Source organism: Siniperca chuatsi, linkage group LG3 (genome assembly GCF_020085105.1).
Source record: "Siniperca chuatsi isolate FFG_IHB_CAS linkage group LG3, ASM2008510v1, whole genome shotgun sequence".
In the NCBI taxonomy this organism is placed as follows: domain Eukaryota; kingdom Metazoa; phylum Chordata; class Actinopteri; order Centrarchiformes; family Sinipercidae; genus Siniperca; species Siniperca chuatsi.
In genome coordinates, this window is record NC_058044.1 from 31376616 (window position 1) to 31400607 (window position 23992).

At 40.5% G+C, this 23992-nt stretch overlaps 1 protein-coding gene across 4 annotated transcripts in view; it reads left to right on the top strand.

Moving 5' to 3' along the window:
• The window catches only part of LOC122873250 (myotubularin-related protein 7-like), a 35904-nt gene extending 14830 nt beyond the window's left edge, over positions 1-21074 (top strand). For 2 of the 4 annotated variants that reach the window (XM_044189707.1, XM_044189709.1), the window contains exons 10-14: positions 1266-1315; positions 7642-7842; positions 15559-15693; positions 16193-16319; positions 18182-21074. In XM_044189707.1, coding sequence (XP_044045642.1) covers positions 1266-1315; positions 7642-7842; positions 15559-15693; positions 16193-16319; positions 18182-18553 — 885 coding nt within the window. In that variant the 3' untranslated portion in view covers positions 18554-21074. Of the gene's footprint in view, positions 1-1265; positions 1316-7641; positions 7843-10032; positions 10152-10288; positions 11507-15558; positions 15694-16192; positions 16372-18181 lie in introns of those variants that run through there. The other 2 variants (XM_044189710.1, XM_044189711.1) reach the window with 2 other exon arrangements.
• The last annotated feature ends 2918 nt before the right edge of the window (positions 21075-23992 follow it).

Below are 23992 nucleotides of genomic sequence, written 5' to 3' on the forward strand. Positions count from 1 at the left end.
ACAGTGCTGAAAAGAAACCTGGGATTGTTTTTATTTTCCTCTATTAATGATGAGTAGTAAGCTGCTCTGGCATTACGGAGGGCTTTCCTATATGTTTTAAGACTATCTTGCCAGACTAAACGAGATTCTTCCAGGTTATTGGAACGCAGTTTCCTTTCAAGTTTTCGCGATTTTTGCTTTAATTTTCGGGTTTGAGGGTTATACCATGGAGCTAACCTTTGTTTTATTGTCTTCTGTTTTTAGAGGGGTGATAGAATTGTGTTGTTCGCAGTGAGCCTGCAGCACTATCCACAAGATGGTCGATTTGGGAGGGGCCAAAATTAGTATAGGAGTCCTCTGTTATATTGAGACATAGCACTGAATGGCGTGTAGACTAGTAATAGGAGTTCAAAAGTTATTAAATAACTTATGATAATGAAGGATTCTGTGGAAAGACTATTAAATGTTCAATTTCAATGCCATATTCCAGAACAAGGTCAAGGGTGTGGTCAAAACAGTGAGTGGGTTTATGTACACTCTGACAAAAGCCAATCGAATCTAATGAGATAAACGCAGTACTGAGGCTGTCATTTTCAACATCCGCATAAATATTGAAATCACCTACAATAATTACTTTATCTGTTTTAAGGACTAAACTTAATAAAAATTCAGAATAAGGATCATAACAAATAGAATTGGCTGTCGTGTTTTCCAGGTTGGGTGTGAATGACTAAGAACAAGGCTTTCGGATGAGTTATAATTTAGTTTAGGTTTAGGGTTGATTAATAGGCTTGAGTCGAAGATGTCTGCAACTCCACCTCCTCGGCCGGTGCCTCGAGGAATGTGAGTATTAATATGACTGGGCAGAGTGGATTCATTTAGGCTAACATATTCTTCATGACCCAGCCAGGTTTCAGAAAGACAGAATAAGTCAAAATGATACTCTGATATTAAATCGTTCACTAGTACAGCTTTAGATGACAGAGCTCTGATGTTTAAGAGTCCACATTTAATTCTCCTATTTTGTTGCGCTATTTCAGCATTTTTGTTTAGGTTTTTATGTATAACTCCTCTTCTGTTAACTTTTGATTTTATTAATTTAAGTGGTCGGGGGGCAGACACCATCAGTAAGGAGTTTTGGGTGGGTAACTGCTCTGGAAGCACAGCGAAGCGTGTAGGACTGCAACTCTGCCTCCTGGTCTCAACTCTGAGTTGTCATTTCTGCTCCCTTTCCTCTTTGTCTTGCCCTTCTTCCTATTTCCACCGCTTCCTCTCCTCTCTTCTAGGTGCTGATAGAGAGAGACTGGGTTTCCTTCGGACACAAATTCTCCCACAGGTCAGTAACTGGGTCTGACTTGAACAAACTTCAACAGTGTCTGCAGAGCAACAACATTACAGTCATTTTGTGTATTATATTTTGTAAGACAGGGCCAAAGCAGCAGTTGAATCTTGCAGTTACATATTTTGCATTTTATGATGGCAGATAGAAAATATGAGAAAATTTTAAACTAAAGCATGAGTTAGCAGTGTTATTGCTCTACTTTTCAAAAGGGTCAAATCAGTTAAAATCAAATTTTTAATACTAATAAAATAAGACGGTGTAGTCCCTCATTCGTCCAGGAGTGTTCTATCGTAGAGAAGGTTTCAGTCGTAGTCATCTGGACACTGTTTTCAGAATCAAGGCGTTTGGCTCCCATCCGAAGTCATTCTCAATTGTGTGAAAAAATTGGACGGGAACTGGAAATTTATTGGAAGTATGGAATTTCCAGTTCCCGTCCAATTTTTTCACAATTGAGAATGACTTCGGATGGGAGCGTCTTGATTCTGAAAACAGTGTCCAGATGACTACGACTGAAACCTTCTCTACAATACTAATAAAACAAGTTTCGGGCAATGGATGAAACAGAAATTGGATGTCCCTTTTGGTTAGTTTGGTCTCTGTATAGATGAAGTGAGTGTCTAAGAGAGTGTGTGACAGGTAGAGAAGGACAGAAAAATAGAAGACATACAGAAGCAGACAGAAAAATAGGTTTACGTTCATTTGAAATACTAGAAATAATAGGTCAAAAATCCCTCCAAATGTTTTTCCATAATTGATAAAGTACCTCTTCGCTACAGGATAACAGCTGAACATAAATACTTACAACAGTTACACCAGAAAAATAGTTTCTAAATGTTATCCCTAACATCTCAGACAGTTGTACAAATGTTGCCTGAGCCCTCCAAAAGTGGAACTCACCTTCAACTATCATGTGGTGTGAAGTCAGGAACAGCTCCATAGAGAACAAAATGAGAAAGATGGCAAAGATGACCTCCGCATTGCCTGCCAAAGAGGATTTTCAAAAATAATGGCTGTAAATGCATTTTTTCTGCCTCTAGCTAACTTCTGAGCCACAGAAATGATTAAAATGAGTGCTGTCAATAATAAATGTTTTCATTATTATATAATTTATTGATTTTTAAAATAATTTATAAATATTGTTATTAATAAAATAATAATTAACTAACAGACACAATGTACAATATACTGTATATAACTCACATATCCCACATACGCAAAATAAAGAAAGAAAATAAATGAGAGTAAACATACAAAATTAACTTTGAACAATACACAAAAGAGAGAGAAGGAGGTTGAATAAATAAATACTGTAAGTTCTTATATAAATGGTCGGTCACTAATATGGGTCAGGTAGAATAACACATTTGAGGGTGAAATTACCTGTAACCTTCCACGGCTCTCACATGGTAAATTCAGCATAGTTTGATGATGTGTTCCACAGTGCTAATTCCATCAGTACAACAACATGTTATAATAGAAGGTACAAGGTAATTTATTTATCATTTTACAACACATGGTTGTATAATGAAAGTTTGTAGTCCCTTCATGCTACACACATAGAACATAACAGATAATTAAATTCCTATTAAAATAGGGTAACATAAAAAACAAATGAAATAAAATAATATATACAGTTGTTTATATACATATATACATAGCCTACACATATACACCCAGGAAATAATTCTGCAGCGCATTTTTTAAATTTGTGTCTGATGGAATGTATACAGCAGATAGAGATAGTGAGACATTTGTGAGACAGTGTCCATCCACTTTGCCTGCGTTTGAGCAGCAAGCATTATCGATGTAAACACAGAGTCTTGTGGTAATGGTATTTCAGAATCAGAAATACTTTATTGATCCCCGAGGGGAAACTCTTTCGTTACAGCTGCTCACTATCACGTCAATGCACACAGGAATATAATACAGCTAAGATAAATTAAGGACAAAAGTGGATATAAAGTATAAAGCTAAAATAAGTGTAAAGTACAAAAGTGGATTTACAGGTTGATAAGTATAGAACAGTATAATACAATGTAATAATATAAGGAATAAGTAATAGTACAATAATGTGTACTGCCAAGTTAAGTGTAGCAGATTGACCAGATTATTAGACGGTGGATATTGCACAGCAGTAATATAAGTATTAATAAATATCAATAAACAGGGAATATTAAACTGAAAACAGAGTATATTGCACAGGAGTATTAAACAGAGAATATTGCACAATATTTCACGTATTGCAGTGATGTTAATGATCCAATGTCCAATTTAGCGACTTAGGGTCCTATAGATTGACACAGTTTGATGGCCACAGGCAGGAATGACTTCCTGTGGCGCTCTGTGGTGCATTTTGGGAGAATGAGTCTTTCGCTGAAGGTACTCCTTTGTTTGACCAGCACGTCATGGAGTGGGTGGGAGACATTGTCCAAGATGGCATGTAGTTTGGCCAGCATCCTCCTCTCTGACACCACCGACAGAGAGTCCAGCACAACCACCCCCAATGTTACTGGCCTTACGGATCAGTTTGTTGAGTCTGTTAGCGTCCGCTACCCTCAACCTGCTGCCCCAGTATGCAATAGCATACAGGATAGCACTGGCCACCACAGACTCATAAAACATCCTCAGCATTGTCCGGCAGATGTTGAAGGACCTCAGCCTCCTCAGAAAATAGAGCCAGCTCTGGCCCTTCCTGTAAAGAGCTTGAGTGTTCTTAGTCCAGTTTATTGTCCACGTGTACTCCCAGGTACTTATAATCCTCTACAATGTCCACACTGACCCCCTGGATAGAAACTGGGGTCACTGGTGCCTTGGCCCTTCGTAGATCTACAACCAGCTCCTTAGACATTGTCGCATCGAGCTGCAGATGGTTCTGCTCACACCATGAGACAAAGTTACCCACCACAGCCCTATACTCAGTCCCATCACCACCGCTGATACATCCCACCACAGCAGGTGGCAGGACTCTGTGTGGTAGCTGAAGTTTGTGGTGTAGATGGTGAAGAGGAAGGGAGAGAGGACAGTCCCGAGGGGCCCCAGTGTTACTGACCACGCTGTCTGACAGACAGTGCTGCAGACGCACATGCTGTGGAATGCCAGTCAGGTAGTCAACAATCCAGGACACGAGGGGGGCATCTACCTGCATCGCTGCCAGCTTCTCACCCAGCAGGGCTGGCTGGGTGGTGTTGAAAGCACTGGAGAAGTCAAAAAACATGATCCTCACCATGCTTGCCGGCTTGTCCAGGTGGATGTAGATGCGATTCAGCAGGAAGATGATGGCGTCCTCAACTCTCAGCCGGGGCTGGTAGGCGAACTGAAGGTGGTCCAGGAGGGGTCTGACCATGGGCCGCAGCTGTTCCAGCACCAATCTCTCCAGGGTCTTCATTATGTGGGAGTGTCAGTGTCAGTGCCACCAGTCTGTAGTCCTTGGATCCACTGGGACGCGGTGTCTTTGGCACAAGAACGAAGCAAGATGTCTTTGAACACTCAGGCTCAGGTTGAAAACATGGTGAAGGACTCAACATAGCTGGGGGGCACAGGCTTTTAGCACCCCGGGACAAACGCCATCGGGACCTGCAGCCTTGTTTGAGTGGAGTTTCATCAGCTGTCCTCTCACCTGGTCAGCAGTCAGGCACACAGCAGAAGTTACAGTTGGGAGGGGGGGGTGTCGTCATTCTGGAGAGGGCCGTTAGCCTGAGAGCCAGTTGAGAGGGGAGTAGGACTCTCCCAGGAAGATGGAAGAGGGGGGAGCAGTGGACTCAAAGGAGTCTGAGGCCAGACAGCAGCTGAGTTGGGGGGGGTGAGCAGGAGCTGATGTGTCGAATCTGTTAAAGAACAAATTAAGTTCGTTGGCCCTGTCTAAGCTGCCTTCAACTCCTCTGCTGCCAGTCGTTCTGAAGCCAGTGATGCTTTTCATGCCGCTCCAGACCTCTCTCATGTTGTTCTGCTGGAGTTTCCACTCAAGCTTCCTCCTGTACTTCTCCTTGGCCTCCCTGATCGTCACCTTCAGGTCAGCCTGGATTGCCCTCACCTCCTCCCTATTACCATCAGTAAAGGCCCTCCTCTTGCCATTCAGGATATCTTTGATGTCCTTTGTTACCGACGTTTTTTTATTTGGATAACAATTGACCATCTTAGTTGGGACAGTGCAATCCACACAGAAGTTAATGTAGCCAGTGATGCACTCAGCAGAGTGCATCGCAGTTTGTCACCTCAAAACATCCCTGAAGTGTCTCATAGGCCTCCTCTGACCATCTCCTTAATGCCCTTGTGTTTGCAGGCTGCCTTTTAACCAGAGGCACATAGCAGGATTTGAGGTGAACCAGGTTGGGGTCTGACCTACCCAAGGGGGGGAGGGGGGATGAGCTGTATGCATCCTTAACGTTAGCATACAGCAGGTCCAGTGTCCTCTCCTCTCTAGTAGGACAGCTCACATACTGGGTGAAATTAGTCAGTGTTGTTGAAACACTGACATGGTTGAAGTCACCCGAGATTAATATGAGTGCACTCGGGTATTTAGTCTGGAGTTGTGCTATGGCGGTGTGACGCTGATGCCAGGTTAGCAGAGGGGGGGATGTAAACAGCCACAACAATGGCATGTGAGAATTCACGTGGCAAATAATATGGCCGGAGTCCCACAGCTAACAGTTCAATGTCTGGGCTACACATACTCTGCTTGATAGTAACGTGACCAGGGTTACACCATCTGTTGTTGACCAAAACAGCAAGCCCACCGCCTTTCCTTACCGCTCCCGGTGTGATCCCTGTCAGCAGTCTGAAAGCCGTCGATGGAAACGTTATGATCCGGGATATCCTGGTGTAGCCATGTCTCTGAGAAGCACATCAAACTACACTCACGGAACTCCGTCTGACTCCGGGCTAACGCCGTTAGCTCGTCCATTTTATTCGCCAGTGATCTCACATTGCCCATGACGAGAGAAGGCAGGCACGGCTTAAATCTCTTGTTCTTAAGTCTCTTTTGTCTGGACCCCTCTCTCTTCCCTCGCCACTTCGTTCCACCTCTGCATCCTCGGTGTCCTCCAGATCTCAGTGGGGATATCGGTTGTCCTGGGCGCCATACCGCTCGACTTCAGCGTGATCAGCTGTTCCCTGGTGTAAACAATGCGGCCAAACAGCTGTTCTGCAACAGTGCCCTGACCAAGTAGCACGAGAAAAAACCTCCCAAAACACTTTCTACTCTCATTTTCGTAAAGAGCGTAGTTTAAATTACACTTACACAAAAGTTACTCAAGTTTTATGAGAAAAAGGAAAGCGAAAAGTTGAAAAAAGTAAGACAACGAGACGGAGCAACGGCAACAGGCAGCATGCACGTTGTCACATGCGCACTAATAATAGAGAAGAGAAACTGAGAGCAACAAAGTGGTGAGTATGGCGTGACTGTTGTTGGATGGAATTAGTGTTGTGGAAATATAAATTATACAGAATTTATCAAGACGAAAGGTAAACATGGAGGAAGTTTTGAGTTTGTATTAACTGGGAAGCAAGTGAAATTGGGAATAAAAGCCTGTCTCTAATATATGTGTGTTCAAAATAAATGCCTGGTTCTTTCTGTCATTGAGGTAAATAAAGGCCACTATTTGAGAATTTACAGTAATAAAGAAACTTTCTCATTTTATAGACCTGTCCTTAGTCTACATCATTTCTATTCAATAATTTAGCTTCTCTTGCCTATTTACAGTTATGCCTTCTAAAATAAAATAATGCTTTACAAACAAACTAAAAGCTACAGAAGTGTGGCTCTTGTGTTCTTTAAATTTGGCCTGTCTTTATATTTGGTTAAAGTATAATAATTTGTCATGTAAGATTTTAAAAAGGGTAACTATCTCAAGATATCTTACTATCAAGAGGGGTCATACAGGGTTTTCCACTGTCTCTATATCTATCAGTTAGAGTAATAAACCATAACTATAAAAATTGCAAATAATAACAACATTAATAATGTTTAATTATTGTGAAATCATATCAGTTTGTTAAAGTTTAATTTTATAACAAACCCAACAGTAAATATCCATTAAAAGTTTTTAACAAATCTATATGCATTTTTCCATTCTCTTTGTGCTCTTTTGTTTCCCTCCTCCCTGTATTATTGCTTTTTGTAGGAGGAACTGTGCAGCACTGAAGTGTGTCTTACCCACCTCTTTAGAATTGCGATTGCTTATTTCTGGCTTTTTTGTGTGTGTATCTCTGTGTACATGTTTTATCTTTATGTATGTCCTTTTTAACATTGTATAAATAATTGGTCACAAAAAAAGTCTGTATAATTGATTTTTTGAGGAGTGTGTTTGGGTGTGTCCCTGCAGGTACGCCCACCTGGATGGAGATCCTAAAGAGGTGTCTCCTGTCATCGATCAGTTCCTGGAGTGTGTGTGGCAGCTGTCTGAGCAGTTCCCATGTGCCTTTGAGTTCAATGAACGCTTCCTCATCACCATACGCACACACGTCTACTCCTGTCAGTATGGGACCTTTCTGGGAAACTGCCAGAAGGAGAGCAGGGATATGAGGTAGGACTGAAATAAACACATACAGTATAGGTCAATACATAAACATATAACTGCTGAACATTAGGCTACTACTGTAATTAATTGTTGATTAGAATACTGTGATGTCTTGGCCTTCTCTGAGGCTCTCCATAACAGGTTGTTACAAAAGAAATGGTGTTATTGCTCAACAGGAAGTAAAGCTGTAACTCTGCACCAATTTAGTGTATTAGCATGGAGCTTTATCTCGCCAGCACCTCTTCATAAACACTGCTGAGAAAGCGGCACTTTATCTTTCTTTGATCGATGAGATTATTTGACCCATTGCAGTGTCCGTTCTGCTGGTCAAAGTTTCGAAATAGCATGATCACCATTCCCACCTTTAGAGTGATGTGATGGGGAGGCATACCAAATGGCAAAGGGTATGTAGAAACTCAGCCGGGTACACATGTTGACCCTCAGACTCCGCTGTATCTATGTTGCTGCAAACGTGCTCTTCTCCTGGAAACATCTTTGTCATGTACTCGTTCACCTTGTCAACTTCAGAGTTGGTCGGGCACTGTATGACACGCTCACATAGCCACTTGGGGTTGGCAATGTTGATCTGACGATGTCCTTGATTCTTTCAATGGGAAGAGTGAGCGATTTGTTGAGCTGAACAGCAAATTCACTCTCCTTTGGTATCACAGGAATATTTCCCAAGGTCCAGCATGCCGTTCCTCCACAGGTATGAACTCTTCAAGCACCTTCCTACTATCTCAGTGCGGCTACCATGTGGCACAATAATAAGGATCGGCCTCCATACACCACTGAATACCATCGTGATGCCACCGAATGGCTTCACTGAACCTGAAGCCACTGGAATGTCCAATCTGCTGCCTCTAATCCATCATGGACACTTCATCCACCACCATGACATGTGTCATTCTGATGAGTGCTGCAGTGTTGTCCTCTTCACTCATGTTGCAAGTGGACTTGTCAGAAAGATTGAGAGGGCACCTGGACCTACTATGAAAGGTGGTCCCTTTTGGCAGGAGGGTAGCCACAATGCCACTTGCAAGGGCTACCTTGCCCTGTGCTAGGACTTTGTTGAGATTGTTTTCCCAGTCCCACCACTTGCATCAACTGCAATCATCTTGCCCAGTCCCTGTTCCACACTCTCCATCACTGTCTTGACAACTACACGCATCATTGAGAAGGTCCTCTATCTCAGCAATGTCACCCTCAAGCTCCGGTGTGTTGTGCTCTGTCTCGTGCTGGATGACACAGGGAATGCAAGGCTGAACGTGAACTCGATCAGGTTTAGGAAGGCCTCATGCATGCAAGCAGGCTTTGCATGCACAGCACACACTTGTGCCTTTCCCAGAACTGCAAGTGTTCCCCTCTGAGAACAAATATGGCAAATATGCCAACATGCTCAAATGTGCCTCTTCACATGTGCGATGCAGGTTGCCAGATAGATCTCCCTGACCCTATCGCCAACACATCGGAGGTCCTGGAAGCATGTTGGCCCAGGCACGTGGTACAGTAGGATGCGGAGATAGTACAGCTTGGCAGTATGAGGGTTGAAGGCAATCATGGGGAGTGAAACTCAACTGTGTCAGCCTTCCAGTCATGCTGAGAACTCAGTCTTTTCTTCCCCAGCTGAAATCGCTTCCGCAAGTGGGTGATGTGTTGAGAAACATCTGGATACAAAACATGCTGCATGTCTGGATGTTGAGTCATGGCATTGGAAAAAGGCAGTGAGTGTGGTTGCAGGGGGTCTTAAGTCCACTAGGTTCTAGTAGATGTGCCAGTATCCCTCAGATGCAATGATCTACTGCCCTAGTTCATATCCCATCACCTCATCATGCCAACACCTTTCGTATCTCCTCATTTGGCACGTCCAGTCTGACCAGGCACTGATCTAGTCCCTTTTCAAGATATTTGTACAGGTACTTTACACTGGTGACAGCACACACGATCTCAAGGTTGATGTGAGCATCATACTGAAGTAGAATATATGGATTGTAAGGTACAACCCATGCATTGTTGCATCCTGTAGAGAGGATTGGCATTGTCAGAGAAGCTTTTCTTCTCTCGCAGGACTTTGGGATGGTCTTATACATTTCTAGTCTGCCATGCAGGGGCTAGCATTGTTCCATTCCCCACATGGACCGTGAATCATGCGTGATGTGACAATGTGATGTAGTTCCGGATTTGTGTCTTTGTTAGGAACAGCCGGCAGAGACCACGCGATCGATATCTGAGGTCTTCGGTTTGTCGCGAGGTACCATGGTCAGGAGCATGTGGATTTGTGGAAGATGGTGCTTTTCCATTTCCTGCACCATCACGTAGGTGTCCACGTGCCCCAAGGAGGTCTGTGAGGAGTGCTTCCACCTTCATGTGGAACACTCAAGCTATGATGTCTGATCTCTGATTGGCTGGCTGACCTTCATAAAGTGATCCTGTGATTTCCGGCCACTTGCAGGTGAAGGTCAAGAAGAAATCGGATTTTTCATTGATTCTGACCAAGGCCATTGCATCCTGGATCTCACTGGCATACCACCAGGATGGTCAGGCGTCCAGGTATCACCTCAGCGTCACTGTTCAGGGCATCAACAAAGACCAGTGTTGCTCAAGTTAATGAAATGGATAATGGATGAACAGTTACTAGTTACTGCTCTCAAAAGTAATTGAATTACTTTACCAATTACTGCATATAAAAGTAATTAGTTACTAGGGAAAGTAACTTTTGCGTTACTTTTAAATGCCTGCTTCAATTTTCTTATTAATGCACACAGCTATATTATTTTAGCATTCCTACCTGTAAGCTACACTTACAGGATACAGTAGGATTTAGTAGAAGAAGACTCACCCAAAGCTGGGTGTATGTTAACCGAACGTTGCTACAGTAGTTGATGAACCCACGTTTCTTCAGTTTATATTTGACACATTACTATGATGAAAAGCCAGCTCACATTGCCTGAACAGTCTTGCGCCACAGTAAGGTTGGGTGACGTTAGATCACAAACCGGGGAATAGGTTATGTTTGTCTGCTATCCTCTGCAGTTGTCCACTATTTTCAGGTAAGACAAAAGTAACAAGTAACAAGCCCATTTAAATTTCAGTAATTGTAATTGCATTATTTAATTTGAAAAAGTAATTAGCCGGAAGTCTTCCTTCTCTGAGGTGAAGAGTGACAGCCAGCTTTTCAAACTGCTCTGTTGTCATTGCTCCTGGAGCAACCATGTCGCTATCTGGTGATGGAAGGTTCACTGTGCCACAATGAAGGTCCCGTGCGCTGTCATTCTGGGCCATATACTCAATGACTGACTTGAACTGCTGCACATACGGATTGCACTCGTGAATGGCCTCATGTGCTCTCAACAAAATTCTTCATTCAGACTGCTGTTCGAGGTGTGGACTTGCAAGATCATGGAAGTAGATCTGGGCAAAGAGTGGGGTATGACCCTGCTCTGGAAGGGGACCAGCAATGTAATGATAAACCTTTGCCTTGAATGATAGAATCTGCAAATATGGTCTGCAACAAAGATTAGATGTCATAGTCAGAATACTAAGAAAAATTGTTATTCATCAACGCAATAAATATATAAATAAATATGGATAAATATGGCATTTAACTAAAGTAAAATGATTCAAAAGACAATGAATTCTAATCAGAAAATAAACTTTGTCTTAACCTTTATACCTAGCCTTTTTTTTTACATACCTAGTCATTTCTAACAGCTAGCTATTCGGGACCAGGCTATTTCCGGGAACAACACATTTATTCCAAAAGTCTAGCCTTTTTTTGGCTGTCATTTTGCATCAGGTGTCTTATATTCCCAGATTCAATAGAGTCAGGGCTATTGAATGGTAATGCAACCTTGGTAAAAACAAAAAATTAGCAGAAAAGACTATAAGAAAAATTGCTATTCATCAATGCAAAAAATATATACATAAATGAATAAATATGGATAAATATAGTGTTTAACTGAATTAAAATGATTCAAAAGTCAGAATGAATCCTCATCAGAAATTAAATTAAATTCAAAGGGCTTTATTGGCATGAAAGTTTCAAACACTAAAAAATAAACTTTGTCTTGACCTTTTTATACCACTAACAGCTAGCTATTTGGGATCAGGTTTTAAAATCCTGTATTTAAAATCCTACTTAAGTAGAAGTAGCCTATAGAAGTATTACCAGCAAAATGTACTTAAAGTACTAAAGGAAAAATAAGGTTACTAATTTTGCAGAAAATTGGGCTGTGACTGATATATGAAAATGCTGCTTATGCATTGACTCATCAGTATTAATAATGTGCTTTGCTAACTGTATTTAATACATCAGTCACAGACTGATTTTCTGCAAAATTTGTACCTTTACTTTAGTACTTTAAGTAAAATTAGCTGGGAATACTTTTACTTAAGTAGGATTTTAAATGCAGGATTTTTAATAGACTTGTAATGAAGTTTTTTTACTCCCTGGTATAGATACTTTTAAAGGATCTGAGTACTTCTTCCAACACTGCAGGTTACAGAATCTGATGGGTCACCAAATACTGTGTAACACCGTGTACAACAGTGTTCATTCCAAAAGTCTAGCCTTTTTTGGCTGTTTTTTTACATGCCTTATATTCCAAGATTCAGCAGAGTCAGGGCAAATGAATGGTGATGCCCAGGACACAATTAGGGATGTGCATTTCAAGCAAAAATAGCGTTCAACTTAATAGCGAATGTGAGATAATTAACTGGCTGCTGTTATTGCTAACAGCTAGCTATTTGGTAGCAGGCTATTTCTGGAGACAAAAGCGTTCATTCCGAAAGTTAACGTTACATTGCTGTAGGGCTGGGCGATGTGGCTTATGAATAATATCTCAAAATTTTTAGCCTATGCCGCAATATACAATGTATATCTCGATATACACGTTTTCTCTAAAATAACATTCCGTAAATTCTCAAATAGTACAAACATATGATGTAGATTAAACTACACAACCATATGTAAAGTAGTTAAAATTAGCTCAACCTTAATCATCTTAAAATGCAACATACTATGCTATGCCGTAGTAATATTAATCATCATTAAACGTCATATATAATAGTTAAACACTGATAGGGACCATTTTACTGTGCAATGAGTACTTTAAGTAAATTTTGCTATAATACTTGCATATGTATACCTTTGTAAGGTTTATAATGCAGAACTTTTACTTGTAGTGGAGTATTTTCAAAGTGGGGCTGGTGTTAGTGCTTTAGCTTAAGTAAGCTTAAGTAGACCTGAAATACTTCTTCCTCCTGTGGTTAGCACACCCACATCCTAACTGCACCTGTGTGTTACCAGCCGAGCCTTCTCCTTCAAGGATGGTGGCCTTGTGGGTAACCTCTGTATGTGATGGAGTCCATTTCTCTTTATACATCCATGAGTCCAGCAGGTGTGTTGTGAAAGTGAGTCTTTCCCAGTGTGTGAGGGGTAGTTACGTTACGCTGTAGTAACGTTAGTTACATAAACAGGGACTTTTTATTTATTACATCGCTGATGCTTGAAATGTTCGATTTTAGCAAATGGCAAACTTACATCTCCGGTCTCTCTTTCTTCCCTGTTCTTGAATGTACAGCCAATGGTAGCGAGCAATGGAGGGTGAGCTGTACCCACACTTCCTTCATCTGAATGTACTGTAAACAGTCAACTAGCACAGAGAGTGAGCTGTACCCAGCATGCCGTTTGGCAGTATAACAATTAATAGGGCCACCCTCTCAATACGGTACACAGTGTGTGCTAATAAATATTATGTCTCGTAGATCTCAAGAGCTGTCCCATAGAGCTCAAGAGCTCGCACTGCACTCCCTCGGTTCCTCAGCAGTGGCACCAAATTTGTCATGGTCACATGGTCACATTTTTGTAATATAAGCCTTGCCCACAGCATTTGAGTAAACTGTGAGGGCCAGCTATTTGCAAAACTGTATGCAATATCAAATATCTGAAAAAGTAACTTTTTCTGGCTTGGCTTGATTGCTCAAAATTTGTAGAAGTAGCAGAAAAACAGATTTGGACAAAATTCAAAAAGTTGCGGAAAAACGATCTAGACGCAAATGGGCGTGGCTTATATGGATAGATTATTCTGGACCCACAGAATCCAGGAAAAAAGAGTTTTGTTTCTGAGACTTACGGTTCAAAAAACGTAAAGTTTGTAGTTATAGCGCCCCCATCTGACCAAATTGCACTACACTCTTTTGGGTCTTCAGCAATATACCCGCTAAGTGTGAAGTCAATTGGATGAACTATTGTCGAGAAAATCAAAGGACAGACATACAGACAGAGATTCCTTCCTTTATAGTTAGATAACTATTAAAAAAGTGGAAATAGTGTATGTTTTTGATATCCACCCTATACACTAACTCGACATCTTCTCTCTCCTGTAGTTTTTTGCTTTCTTGTCTCTCTCCTCTCTCCTTCTGTCGCTTTCAGCAGGTATTTCTGCCTCCGGACCTGCAGAGTCTGGATCTATGATTGTGGGCCTCCTACTGCTCCCATGTTCCTGCTCGACAACCACACTACAATCATTATTATTAGTCTTATTACTATTATTATCATTATTATTCCTATCATTATTATTACTATTATTGTTTTATTAATGTTAATATTACCACTACCATTATATTATTATTATTTTAAAATGCTATGTGGAATTTGCATTGTGCTACTGTATGCTCTCTCTCTCACTCTCTCACTCTCTGTCATTCTCAACCCAACACGGCAGCGGCAGATGGCTGCCCACCCTGAGTCTGGTTTTGCTCGAGGTTTCTGCCTCTTAAAAGGAAGTTTTTCCTTGTCACTGTCGCCAAATGCTTGGTCTTGGTGGGAATTGTTGGGTCTCTGTAAATAATATTATAAAGAGTACAGTCTAGACCTGCTCTATAGGAAAAGTGCAATGAGATAACTTCTGTTATGAATTGGCGCTATATAAATAAAAGTGAATTGAATTTCCACTCTATACTTCTTGATACATGTTTTATTGTTGATCTTATCGGCTAACTTCTGTTGCTCTTTTTTGGTTTATAACCACAAGAAGTCAAAAGGCATCACATCTACGGCCCTCACATAGCATATAACTTTCCTGTTCCACTGCAGTTAAATTAAGATGCATACAGAAAACAGCTGTCACTGTGTGACCACTGTGTCACTGTGATTTATGACGCAGGACAATAACATCCGTATAATCGATTAATTTGTGTGGCCCATTTGGTGTCAGAGATGTCCTGTCCTGAATGAACTTCTGGCACATGGTTCTGGATGTCTGCTAGTGGCTTTGAGGGAGTGAATTCCTTTTCATTTTGGTCAATAGGATAAAGAGGTGCTAACAGAATGCTGACCTTCACAGTGATATAGGCTTAGTATGTATTCACATGAACATATTGCCTAGTGAATCTTGAATATCCAGATTCAGATTTATATTCAGTCTCTGTTAGCTCCCTCATCTTATAAACCAAAGATTGAGTGCTGTATTTGAAAAGGTGTCCAGATTTTTAGTAACTTTGAGCCATCCATCATATTATCAAATTTGTGACAAAAATCATCTAAAAATGTACATGATTTCAGTTTGGCAGAGAAGGCTATGTTATTCATACAGCCATTAAAAAGCTGTAGAATACACACCTAGAAAACCAGCGCTAGTCTCTCCAGCATCAATTTTTTCTCAGTGCAGCATCAAGTTGTTGACTGCATTGCCTGTTGGTGTGTGTGTTGTTTGACTACAGGCTTCGTGAGCAGAGTCATTCTTTGTGGCCTCAGCTGTGGAAGGATAGAGCCGAGTACACCAACCCTCTGTACAAAGCTGAGCTGAGCCAGAGTCAAGGTGTCCTGAGACCAAACACTACCCCCTACTGCTTCAAGTGAGTCACTGCAGCAAACACACCCACTGACACCATATGAGACTGTATTCTGCCAGAGAAAGCTAAAGGTATTCTTGGTTCAGGAGTGTATGATAAATATGTAGTGGTACATATGGCTATAATATTTCTTGCAAATAAAATTTGTGTTGAGTCATGTCATTTGACCATTGAAAAGGCAAAATAAATTCTGCTATTCTATGTATTTGCCATTCTGAAATACAATAATACAATATATTGTATATTTGTATATTTTATTTTTTTAAACAGTCAAACATTACTCCAGAGATTTAGCATTAAAAAGCCTAAAAAGTATTGAATTTATTTTTCTTATACTGCAGATATACTTTTCTTTTCTCCTCATCAAAACAGCATGTGCTCTGCTCAATGTCAGAGTCAGACATCTACAAAAAAGGGAAAAAATATATTAAAAGAAAAACATTACAAAACAAATATTATACAATATTTCCTTTATTTTCTCCCTCTCTCTCCTTGTCTCCAGAATGTGGAAGGGACTCTATAACCACGTGGAGAAATCAACACCTCCTCGCCAGTCACCTGCTGACTTCCTGTCTGCCATGAGGGAGGAATCCCAGCAGCTGGAGGGGGAGCTCACCAATCACCAGGAGGTACCGCCAGGAGGAACCGCCCACCACCACCACCAACCGGGCTCCAGACAAGGCATACAACACACAAAGACACCCCCTGTTACGACACCATAACCCCAATTCAACATCCATCGTTCCAGAATGAATCTGAGAATCTCTCACTGAGGAGTTGTATAAATTAGAGATTAATACAATTGTTTTATCAGAAATTCCAACTGAAATCATGTAGTTTTTCCCTTTCACACACAGTGCATGAAAAAATAGCAGTGAGTTAGCGCATGAATAACAAGTATAAGCAGGATTTTGTGACGTCACAACTACAGTGGTGTGAAAAAGTGTTTGCCCCTTTCCTCATTTCTTATTTTTTTGCATGTTTGTCACACTTAAATGTTTCAAATCATCAAACAAATGTAAATATTAGTCAAAGATAACACAATGAAACACAAAAGTTCAACTTTTGTCTCGTCAGTCCACAGAGTATTTCGTAAAAGTAACACCGCATTTCAGAAAAAGAACATCATACCAACAGTAAAACATGGTGGTAGTGTGATGGTCTGGGACTGTTTTGCTGCTTCAGGACCTGGAAGACTTGCTGTGATAAATGGAACCATGAATTCTGCTGTCTACCAAAAACTCCTGAAGGAGAATGTCTGGCCATCTGTTCGTGACCTCAAGCTGAAGCGAACTTGGGTTCTGCAGCAGAACAATGATCCAAAACACGCCAGCAAGTCCACCTCTGAATGGCTGAAGAAGAACAAAATGACGACTTTGTTGTGGCCTAGTCAAAGTCCTGACCTGAATCCTATTGAGATGCTGTGGCATGCTCGAAAACCCTCCAATGTGGCTGAATTACAACAATTCTGCAAAGATGAGTGGGCCAAAATTCCTCCACAGCGCTGTAAAAAACTCATTGCAAGTTATCACAAACACTTGATTGCAGTTGTTGCTGCTAAGGGTGGAGCAACCAGTTATTAGGTTTAGGGGGCAATCACTACTTCATACAGGCCATGTAGGTTTGGATTTTGTTTTCCCTTAATAACAACAACCTGCATTTTGTGTTTACTTGTGTTATCTAATAATTAAATATACTAATACTAATATTTAAATTTGTTTGATCTGAAACATTTAAGTGTGACAAACATGCAAAATCATGGTCCAATATGCAACTTAGACAAGTCCAATATGGAAACATGAAGCCTGAAGTGCACATACACTGAGAATGGAGAAGTATGAGACATCTTGTGTGTTAAACTTTTGAAATAAACAATATTTGCATATTCATAGATTCTGGATTTATCAATGAGGGAGAAGGAGTAGATGTAATTTTAATATTTTTTAACTAGTAAGTTGAACTTTTTTCTGGATAAACCATATCAGACAGTATTTTTATGCCTTAAAACATGTCTGGAGGGGATCTCAGTATATTCCTCTTGAAATTAAATATAGTCACTCCGACGCTGCTAATCTGGCAGGATTAATAGAATTAATAAAACAAGCCTTTATTGATCCCCAGAGGGGAAATGCGGTTGTTGCAGCAGCACAAGGACAGAAATAAGTACAGATAAATAGAGAAAGCAAAAAAAATTAAATGTGTAAATATTTGTGGCTCCTCATTAGAGAATTTTAAACCAAAGCCTAACATCCTTGGTCAAGTTTGAAGGGGAATTTGATGTTAAATAAATGTCAGATAATCCTAGTGAGAATGACTGAGTTCTGTCTCTAATCACTGGTGTCCAACTGAAGTTCAACCATCCACATTGCCCACCTCCTAACCCACTCAATATACACAGTGAGAGTAGAGTTTGTTAATATTGGTGATAAATGAATGGAAAACCTCTCAGGTAATTAAAGAAAGTGTATATCTTGATCTCTTGTCTGTGCAGAGGATAGCAGCCCTGACAGGGAAACCAATCACGTGGGAGAAGATTGAGGTTCCGAGGAGGACTAGCCACCTGCGGCAGAGACATTGCAGGCCGGACCCAACCACCACTTACACAGACCCAATCACCAGCCCTGCACCGGTCAACGGTCATGCACTCTCCTCTGAACCAGTCAATCAGAAGGCTCAGACCAAGGACCCCACTCTCACCCTGTGTCTAGGGCTGCACACCCATCTCAAGAGTCACGACCCAGATGGCCTCTCCACCTGCAGCGACCTGGAGTCGGGCGTGGCTGACCTCAGCAGCCGCTCATCCAGCAGCGGGGAGGACGGCAAAGACCCGTACTCAGATGAGGCTGCCTTTACTACCGCCTGACTGGAAAAAGAGAACCCTGCTGAGGTGAAAGAGGAAATCACCGTTCATACAGTAGATCCCCAAACATATTTATTCACACCTGGAGGGGAGTAGAGGCAGACGGCTACTTATTGACTGAAAGCCAGTTGGATTGTTTCTCTTTCTTTCTAGGAGATAACTGTAGTTTGTCTCATTCCTTCTTGGTCTAAGGGTAGTCACAGTGAATTAGGGAGAAACCTTGGCTGTTTATCAGTTCACCTTTTTGACAAAGGCACTAACAGACTCATTTCAATTTTTGTTGCAGAAGGCCAGAAAGGCTGTTTTTAATATGTGGATGCAGTTTTTAGGTGGGCTCAATTACTGTCATATGTACTTTGTTTAAGGAATGCATTATTACTACTGTGTGATGGACAGATGTTACATGGTACCAGCCTCAAATACTGTACGACACCTGCTTGATGAGGGCAGTGAAAAAAATCTGATCTGATGAAACACTTTTCCTTTTCAGAGTAGAACACACTCACTAAACAAACGTGTGTCCATGTGTTTCATGTAATTTCTTCAACACTTCTAAATCTAAAAAATAATTAGCAAAATGATGGAAGATTTACTGAATTATTTATTTACATCCAATCTTCTTTCTTCTTCAGTGTAAAATAATATGCATTATGATAATAGTTTTTCCTCTGAGGTATTTCTTTGTAGGGCCAGCAGATTTTAACTTTAGACACACTGGAAGCAGCAGATACATGTGCTCAAAAACTGACCTGCTGTTAGTAACGTCATATCTCCTTGAGATATAACATACCTATTCCACAGTCTGGACCAAGTTAGGTCTGAGGGTCTACTAGTAAAGTACTATAACCCAGTAATAATACAATTAGAAGCTGATTCAGAGTCACATAAATATTACTTCTCTTGAAAATGATCTTATTTGTTCATGTAGAGGAAAGCAGATTAATGTTTCCAGTGAGTTTGAGGGTCTTTAGATGTGGGCGGTCTTCAGCCTGATCAGCCCTCCAGCATCCCATTTGAAGCTTTATTGCTGAATGGAAGAAGGGAAATCAACTAGTGTTGCTGCCAGGGAAAATGTAAAATATTCTATTATGTAGTACACACTGAGAGGCCAATGAGCAACAGCCTAAATCTGCTCAGTTTCTTCCCTGACCTTAGATGAAGCCTTGTCTTCTATTGTCAAGTCTTAAATGATTTCTTCCTAACTTTCCAAAACTATCACTCCAGAAAACAAAAATCTGCCATTACAGTTTTGAGAGTTTGAATAAAACATTAGTTTAGTTCAGAAACCAGTGTTCAAAGATTACATCTTAAAATGAAAAATGTGGATCCTCCAAAGGCTCTTTTTAAAAAGCCCAGTTTGCTCTCTAAGCCATGATGGAGATAAAGGAAAAGTATAACAGGAAGAGAATGTCACAGATTTACAGTCTGAAAGGAGATTTCTTGAACCAGTTTGAACTATTGGTCATTACCAGGAATAAGAATCAACAACAAAATATGAATGATATTTATGTTTACAACAAATGCTGGAATACATTATTTTCTTGTCTTTTTGTGTGCAGTATATTATTTTAAAGCCATTTCTTTTGTTATGTTTCAGTGTACTGAATAACATTCTATAAGGACCTGATATCCACACTGGTGTAATAATATTTATCCTCAGACCAACTGAGTCCTTCAGATGAGAAAGTATCATGAAATCAAATCAAGTTTGACAGATCATTTATGTTTCAAATGTCATTATATAGACTATGTTTGACTGGTCTGTAACTTTTTACATTCCCACATTCAAAACTTTGTTTCATGGTCTCTCCACAGTCCAGAGGTATAGCTCTGTGTAAGTGCATTCTGCTGCATTGTAATCTTAAGAGTTGACCTATTGGCGCACATTGTTATGTTAGTGTATTTAAAGCTTACAGTGGAAACCTACTGTTGCTCCAGATGAACATGTACTCCTTTAATGTGGGTGGACAAACATGTTAACTGAGTAGTGGATCTTAAAGCTACGGACAGGACGGTGTATTCACTGCTGAGCAGTGAGGGCCACCTGTGGGATCGGAGAAAGGTGACCAAATATTTTAGTACAGATATTGTCATGTAATCTAATCTTAACCATGTCTTGGAAATCATATATATACACTTGACATTCATACAGCCAGAAAGAGAAAAGATTTTGCCCTCTTTCAATTGCTATATTTTTTAAAGTTTCTCTATTTAAAGCTGTGGAGCACTTTGGCTTACACACCTGCATTCAATTGGGATAAAAAAAACAAAAAAACTGAATATTCATTGGCCTGGCAGGTGTGCCAACATGCAGATATAAGAAGGTAAAGAACGTCACCCAGTGTGTGATGATAAATGTCACCGTGCGGCTGTGTGTAACACTGAATCTAATGAGCCATAAGTCCTGGGATCTCCTCTCCTTAACTTGTAGTGTATGTCACTGTAGCCTGTGGCGTGTTTGTGTGTGTGTGTTCTGTATCAATTGATGTAAGTTATCTAATCAATAAAAGCACTGTTAAAAAGGTGGGGTATGCAATTATAATCTAATACACATCTTTCTGAAAAATTCAGCAAATGAGTAAGTGTACAATTATAAGAGACAAGTTATTTTAAAATAGCAAGCAACACGTCTTTTCATGACTGCATCTTTATACGGTTTGTTTTTGCTCACAAAAGAGAATAACCCCTTTTAAAAGAGGTCTTGAAAGGTCTCCTGGGAGCACATTTAGTTTTAATAGACCTTTTGCAAGGCAGACATTTCGACATGTCAAAGCAGGAAAAGCACAGCTGTAATTAATAACATTAAGCAAGGCTGTTGTCACAGATGGATTTAGTTCAGAAGATGCAAATAGACAGTGAGTAGAGGACTGATACCGTCCTTTAGCCAGCGAGGTTGGAGATCCGAGGTAGAAGACACACACACACACACACACACACACACTGGAGACAGGAGAAACACAGGGCAGGAGAAGGGAAAACACTCTTTTTCGTTGGTTAGGAATCCGAGACGTTACAGTGCAGGATACGGAGAACTGTCCTTGTTACGAACGAGACCGGGCTGAGGTGAGTGGTGTGCTTGTGTACTGGGGCTGGAGTGATGCAGATGGAGCTCAGGTGTGTGTTTAGTGACAGGTGTTTCCGGTTAGTATTCTGGTGAGGGGGTGCGTTGTGGAACCTGGCGTGTCCGTGACAGCTGCATTCCATTTAGCTGGTCCAGGGCTGGACACTTAAAAGTGGGGTATGCGATTCGAATCCAATACACATCTTTTTGTCAAATTCAGCGAATATCTCCTCACGCTCCGCCGGCTGTCCGTTGTGAGTGTGTGCGCGGTGAAACTCCGGTGTTTGTACACGGCCCTGGCTCTGTAAATGGGAAATGAACCGAGCCACGCAACACTATTCCAGCCATGATTTGTGTGTCAGGTAACGTTAAACGACTTGCCCGCGGACATTCACTTTACTTTCTAGTTTGCCAAGATGTGCTGCTGTGATGTTAGCTGTAGCAGCAGGAGCGTTGCTAGTATCGCTGGCTCTGGGAAACCGTCTCGTGACTCTCGTCCGCTCTGGCTGTTAGCTTTGCAGCAGTGTTGTCTACTCTCGCGAGACAAATAGCTGCGGCTTCGAAAACAAGCCAAATATTAATATAACAGCCTCAGCGTAAACAGGCTCCATAAATGAGCCTGCAAAATATTAAAATGAAATCACTCAGTTTGAAAAGCAAAAAGATTTAATTTATATTAGCTTTGCTGGTTACTCTTGTATTTTTGGGTGATGCTGAAAACTTGGAAAACATTATCCAGTTATGATTACAATTATTATTATTATTATCATCTTCTAAATCAGGCACATCCTGTCTCAAAATGATGCCGAAGAATTAGTCCATGCATTTGTCACTTCTAGGCTGGACTACTGCAATTCCTTATTATCCGGCTGCCCGAATAAGTCCCTTAAGACTCTCCAGTTGATCCAGAATGCTGCGGCACATGTACTTATTAAAAACTAGGAAAAGAGATACCTCGTAACTAGGCAGTAACCGCAATAAAACCAGATCGATTAGGCTACAACATGATTGACGTGACATTGATTTTTCTCCAATGTGAGGGAGGAGGGGGATAGGTCCACATGGGGATTTGCGGGATGGCAAATTACACTACAGCAAACAGACAAATCCCAACGGGGCTTTTTAATTGTTAGAACATTAGCACACTTAAAATTACTGTTTTATTGGTTCATGACAGTGCCAAACAGTATGAGAAGGGACTGGCACTGATGAAGCCCTTGTTGATGAAGTCAGTGGGGAAAAAAAAAAAAAAAAAAAAAAAAAAATTGACCTGCATACTTCCTGACCAGGTTTGATAAATCTCTTGAAATATCAGGTGCAATGCAAATTTTGTTCTGTGTCCATGGCTAGGGGCTTTTAGGCTCAGAGTTTGGCTTGTGATTGGATGATTGCTATAAAGCATTTCTCAGTACTGAGTCTTCTTCTGAACATTCCTATGAATTACAAAGTATGAATTCAAAATTTTAATTTTATTGTAACAATTCAGCCACTGAAAACAGGGAAAACGCCATTTTTGATTTTAGAGTCTCGTCACAACATACTGATCTGTATATTTCATACAGAGCTTTAGTTTTATTAATGCATGTACGTACTTGTTCACTTCCATTTATAATATGATACATCGACAGGGACAGTTATGGTCCAATTTAAACTTTTTGCAGATATCAGTATCGGCCAAAATAAATATAGAGAAGTATAGAAATGCCAAAGAGGTGTCTGAAGTCATTTAGAATGTGGCACCATTGTCAGAGCACTGACAAGTACAATTTTTCAACTGCAAAATGTCCTGCTCAGTACCCATCCTGTTCAGTTATTTACAGTTTTTACAATTGGTAACATATTTCTCAATACGGAGTTCACACGGTTCTCTTTACCAACATGCAGCTCAGCACAAAAGTGAATCTAATTTCCAAAATACACTAGTGCAACCAAAACACTTCCTACACACCTCAGGATCAACTCTTGAACCAGAACACTGACATTTGTCTCCCAACAGTAACACTTTGTCACTCATTATACAATGACCTAAAAAAAAAAAAAAAAAATTTACAGGTATCATTACAATATGTATCACTAATGTCTTTGAAGTATTTTAATTTTTTTTTAGCATAAACCAAGACTCCATTACAACAAAAAGGGCACTTCATTATTGCATGGATTGTGCTACCTTACAGTATATTTTACAGAAAAAAAAAAAAAAAAAAAAATCAGAAATGCAATATGCTTCAACAGGCTATTATGCAAAAATGGCAAACAAATATAAAGTAATTCCAGTAATGCAATACAAAACTACACTTATTCACTATACATATCTGTATAGGATAGCTACAGATATAGAAATACAACAGTGCTAGTAAACCCTGTCTTCTGCATTTGGCCAC